Raw genomic sequence first — 5668 nt, 5'->3', positions numbered from 1 at the left:
ATCCTCCCCTCTGAGATTTGTCTTTCGTGCTAGACTAAGTGCTCTCTTATTGTTTAATCCTTAATTTCTATGTTTTGCACAACTTGGGCTTCTCATGGCTAGCACGAACCAGACATCCTCGGAGTGGTCAAGTAATTAAGGGGCTTGTTCCGTACATGTGGAGCAAATTAAAAGAGGGATTGCATGAATTGAACTCATCATGCTGGGATGTATCGACGAGAACAAAGTAGGACTTTTATAAGCAACAAAATGGAGCGAGCTAACATGGAGGGGCTTGATGCATAGTCATCTCTCTCAAATTCCATGATGGCATGGTGCTCGCCATCACTAAGTAAGCCGCGCCATATGGTTGCTGCTCAAAAATTCAAACAGGTCATGTATTTCTCGTGGACTTGTCATGCTCACCCATCACCTGACCGCCCACATGAGTCCAAACCCTTAATACTCGAGTCTATTGTCTAAGTTTACAGATTATGTCCTAATTTAAATTTGGCCATGTAGACATTTGTGATGAACCCAATTTCCGTGTGACCCAAGCTTGCGGGCCCCCTTAACGTTAAAAGGGGGATAATTGTCAAATAGACAGCGAACACAATGGTGGGAACCGTTCTTTAGACTGCGTTTCTATCATCTTGACTAATAATTTGAGCAGCTGTACATTCACACATACGCAAAGAAAAACACACAGATCTTCTGTCTGAGAACATGTTTGTACGTTTTGCCCTTTTCCTGCTTGGATTGCCTCCTCCTCCTTCACTACATTGTCTACGACACCTTGTCCCCTTCAGCGTCTACTTCTTCATCCACTTGTGTCTTTAGCTCCTAGCCCTAGGGTTTCTGCGTCTCTCTCTCCCCCTCTCTTTCTGTGGGCGTGTGCGTATTTTCTGTTTTGGGCTTTCTCCTCTCTTTATTTTTCTGTTTGGGTTTAAACCTTTCCTTCCTGCTTGACTTAGCAGTAGCCTACAATGCTTGCCTGCTTCTTGACTTCTCCTTCCTTGATTTCTTTCTCTTGCTCGTCTAATCTTCCTCTTTTCGCTTATTTGACCCACCGTTTGCCTCTTTAAGCTCCAGCAAGTTCCCGACTTTGATATATCTGCTTTTCTTGCTTCTTGGGCGGAGCATTTTCTTGCGTGTGAGATGGCCCTTGCCGCTTATGTTTTTATCATCATGACCATGGGCTCTCCATGCAGGTGCTTCCACCATTCCTTTCTTGTCAGACTTGGTGCCTGACTCTTTCTCTGGGAGCAACACCGTACATTTCCTTGCCATTGTCTTGACTATCAGGCAGTCCTGCTTTCCCCTTCATTTCAGCACCATAGGGACCTTACTAGCTTCATCTTCCCCACCTGGGATACCCAGGCTGCCTTTTGGGAGCGCAAGGATGTCAGAAACATCAGCATTGGTGGAAAAGATTTGTGTATCAGATAACGGCAATGGTTTGGTCGACCCCCAGCTATGGCATGCATGTGCAGGATCACAAGTTCAAGTTCCACAGGTTGGTTCTTCCGTAATCTACTTTCCTCAAGGGCATGCCGAGCATGCATCCTCTCCCCCTGAATTTCCTAGAGGGTTCAGCAGCAGCACTATCCCCTGCCGTGTCCTTTCAGTAAGGTTTCTGGCTGATACTGAGACAGACGAAGTGTATGCCCGCATCGCCCTTTGCCCCGAAAGCCTCAGGGCAAACATGAACTCTGTGTTGGACCCTCCTTCGCCTCCACAATCTCTCAACCCCTCCAAGATAGCCTCCTTTGCAAAGACGCTGACACAAAGTGATGCCAACAATGGTGGGGGTTTTTCTGTGCCGCGCTACTGTGCGGAGACTATTTTCCCACGCTTGGACTACAGTGAGGACCCACCAGTGCAGATTGTGCTTGCTAAAGATGTCCATGGAAATGTATGGAAATTTAGGCACATATACAGGGGCACTCCACGGCGCCATCTCCTAACGACTGGATGGAGCAATTTTGTGAATCAGAAGAAGCTGGTTGCAGGGGATGCCATTGTATTCTTGCGGGGGGCTAGTGGTGAGCTTTGTGTTGGTGTGCGCCGATCTACCAAGAGCATGGGAGCATGTGACACATCTACTCCCTGGAAGCAGCTATCTATCATAACTGCCCCTTCGGCAGCAAGACCTCCAAACTGGGAGGCTAACTCAATACAAGGATCCTACAATTTTCTGGAAAATGGCCAGGGGTCAAGTCCTCTCTTGAGATCAAAGCCAGATATAACCCTGCCTACTAGCAGTTTTGCACGAAATCGAGCTCGCGTCACATCAAAGTCTGTTCTTGAAGCAGCAACTTTGGCTGCATCAGGACAGGCCTTTGAAGTTGTGTACTATCCAAGGGCTACTATTGCAGAGTTTTGTGTGAGTGCACTTGCCTTCAGGGCATCTTTGCAGCAAAGCTGGGCACCAGGAATGCGCTTCAAGATGGCGGTTGAAACGGAGGATGCTTCTCGTATAAGTTGGTTCATGGGGACGGTCTCAAAAGTTCAAGAGGCTGATCCTGTATTGTGGCCAAACTCTCCTTGGAAAATGCTTCAGGTATATTTCTGACGTCGATGCAAGTTTGATGTCTTCTGGATCTGTCTTCTGTCTACTTGCTTTTGATGCTATCTGTTTGGGCCTGCATAAGGGGCTTTAGTAAAGCATTGAACTCTTGGGAGCAATTGTGGACCATTGGACAAAGCTTGTTGATTAGTGCCACATGGCAAGTTAATGATGGCCAACTTTTTTCTTCTTGTAAGAGAGGCATTAACTAAGCATTGTCTTTTGTATATGTAGGCCACTGCGAGAGATAGTTGACATTTGTTTCCCTGTTTTTACAAAGATGGGCATTAAGTAGTGGATTACACACACTCTTTTCTCATTCTCTTGTGTAGGCCATTGTGACTTTTCGATTTGTTAGCGATGTTTGAGGAGATTGTTTTCTCGTGGGATTGTAGATCAATGTTATTATCAAATTGTCATCCCTGCATTTGTCTGAATGTTTTGTGCTCATATGTTTTGATCATAGGTGACATGGGACGAACCGGACTTACTACATGGCATCACCCGAGTGAGCCCTTGGCAGGTGGAGCTGGTTTCTCCATTGCAGTTACCCCCGTTTTCCTTTCCTAAGAAGAAGATGCGGATTTCTCAACCTGCAGATCTTCTCCTCGATGGACAAGATTATTTGGGTCTGGCATCATGCACAGTCAGTGGTGAAATGCCAGGGTTCATGAACCCTTGGCAAGGGTATTTTGACAGTATTCCTGCAGGCATGCAGGGAGCCAGGCATGATCGAAATTATGGGCTTTCTTTTCAAGTGCCTAAATTTCCTTCCACACAGTTTTTGCTCAATAATATTTATCAGCATCAGGAGCTTTCAATGATGGGTGACGTGGTGCCCACCATTCCAAACGAAGTAAGCGTTCAAGATTATTTCCAACATGGTGGTGTTGATGTGCAGAGTAGTCCTCCCACAATGGTAACACCCGGAAACAATGCTGGAAACAACTCTCACAGCCAGCTCTCATCAAGTATTGCTAGCTGCAATGAAGGTGGAGCTTCAGGCAGGAAGAAAGCAACATTCCTGCTTTTTGGGAAAACCATTGATGCGTCTCCACCATTCAGCCTTCAGCAGCCGCAACTCTCATCAGATAGCTCGAGGCACGAGGCATTCTCTGACGGGTTCAAATCGGAAGTTTGTGATGATGTGCATAGGTTTTTTGCTGAGCAGGGAACTCTCTCTCATCCTTTCAAGGTGGCATCATCACTACTCGACCATCAAGATTTAAATGTTACTGGAACCATTGAGGCTGGGAACTTGAAATGGCCCAGACAACAAGCAAGCTATCTAGACAGAAGCGCTCTAGATAATGGCTCTTACCATTGCAAAGTGTTCAGTGAGAGTGATGATGTCGGCAGGACTGTAGACCTTTCAAGCTTTCTTTCGTATGAACAGCTCTACGAAGCTCTAGAGAACATGTTTGGTGCTCAGAAGTCAGATTTCCTGAATCGCGTCGTATGTGTAGATTCCGTGGGTTTTTCCAGACCTATTGGCGATGAGCCTTACTGGTGAGTGAGTTTACTACCTTCTTCGGGCATTTTCCGACCTTTCAAATCAGAAGGAAAATTTTGTTTTAACCTTTCAATGCTTTTTGCAGGGATTTCATGCAGAGGGCAAAAAGATTGAAAATCCTCACAGAATCTAGCAGTGAGAACATGACAAAGTAACATTGAGCCCAAGTTTGCAGTTGCTGTTCAATTGTTTTCCATTGACCAAGGAGGGTTGGTCCCAGGTTCGCTTCGGACTCAGTTGAAAAGGCAAGGGCATTTTGTTTTTGAAGACAGCAAGGCTTGATAATGCTATGTACAAGCAAACAGTTTTGGTTTACTGCTTCAGTCTTTTCATGAAACTCTATTTGCCCACATGTTTTAGTGTTTTTAGCACATGGTGAGGATGGTATTTTTGGTCTTTGTGCTCCCAAATTTTTGAATGACTGAAGGTTTGTATGGCTAATCCGTTTCATATGAAGACATTGAGGGCCAAAGTTCCTCAACAACGAGCTGTCCATAGCCTCTATGAACTCTTTCTCAGTTCTGTGATTTCACATTGTGTAAACTGCCAGTAAATTGTGTTTCGAAATGGGGCTCGATGCTCAATTACAGGAAAGGATCCAGCGATCGAGTTGCTGATGCACTCATCCAGATTCCTGAGGTTAATGCTTGAAGCTTGAAGCCCATTTCTCTCATCATTTCTTTTACATTACAGCATAGAGCTTCAACTTTTCGTTGGAGGCTTATAACTTTAACCCTTTTGGCACGTGAGATCGAATGACCGTTTGGGACTTGAAGACCTTGAAAGGTCGATAAAGCTTCGATGCGTAACGCAACATCATGCTGATTTCCTGCTGCAGGTGAAGCTCCAGATGGAGTACAGAAAGGCAGTCAATGTCTCAACAAGGTGCATAACTGTTTTAGAAGATGAAAAGTGCTTTGACACAGAACTTTTAAGGAATTCCTTTTTTAACAAGATCTTGATGTGCACAAGAAGGGTGCTGCTTTTGAGCTGTCCCAAAGCTAGAAACATTTTAGTATAGCAGACCTCCTTAGTGGCTGTCAAATGAAGGTCCAGTCGAAGTAGATTCATGTTATCTGTTATCTGTCATCTGTAATCTGTATGATACTCCAATGGTCATGTTACTTCATTCATTTGGCTGTGTTTTTGGGGTCTTCGGGTTCTGATTTGTATGTAGCTAGTCAAGAAGTGTGTAGAGCTGATTTTGCATCATGGACGATGAGCGAAGGGTCAGCTAGGCAGAGTAACATATATGGTGGTAATAACATTGGAATGTTCATATGCCCAGAGTTTATTGGCTTGCCTCAGGGTAGACAGTACTTTTATCTTGTTGGTTTGCCAACTTCCGCTCCTGTTGTGGCTAGCTCAGCATAACAATGTGCTTAATTAAAGTAGGGTTATAAGCATGGAGTGCAGGGCTTAGCAGTGTCTGATGAACTAAGCAACAATCCACAGAACATCTTACTAAGCCAGCTTGCTGTATGGTTTTTTGTATTGAATGACCTTGTAGAAGGGATTCACCCAGGCTAAGAAAGAGAACAAAGCTGTGCTTCTTGCATTGTTTTCACATGTAGCTTCTGCTCCAGCCCCATTTATACAAGTAATTG

The 5668-nt window shown here is 44.9% G+C and overlaps 1 protein-coding gene across 1 annotated transcript; it reads left to right on the top strand.

Moving 5' to 3' along the window:
- The first annotated feature begins 708 nt into the window (after positions 1–708).
- Positions 709–5215, top strand: LOC147447425 (auxin response factor 16-like). The gene is made up of 3 exons (XM_086523226.1): positions 709–2542; positions 3015–4057; positions 4147–5215. Exons 1-3 carry the CDS (start codon positions 1382–1384, stop codon positions 4214–4216), a joined length of 2274 nt encoding a protein of 757 aa, XP_086379352.1. The 5' UTR covers positions 709–1381; the 3' UTR covers positions 4217–5215.
- Positions 5216–5668: the final 453 nt, after the last annotated feature.

This window comes from Adiantum capillus-veneris, chromosome 11, assembly GCF_014529385.1.
Source record: "Adiantum capillus-veneris isolate H3 chromosome 11, ASM1452938v2, whole genome shotgun sequence".
Taxonomy (NCBI): Eukaryota; Viridiplantae; Streptophyta; class Polypodiopsida; order Polypodiales; family Pteridaceae; genus Adiantum; species Adiantum capillus-veneris.
This window is presented reverse-complemented; position numbering and strand designations above follow the sequence as displayed.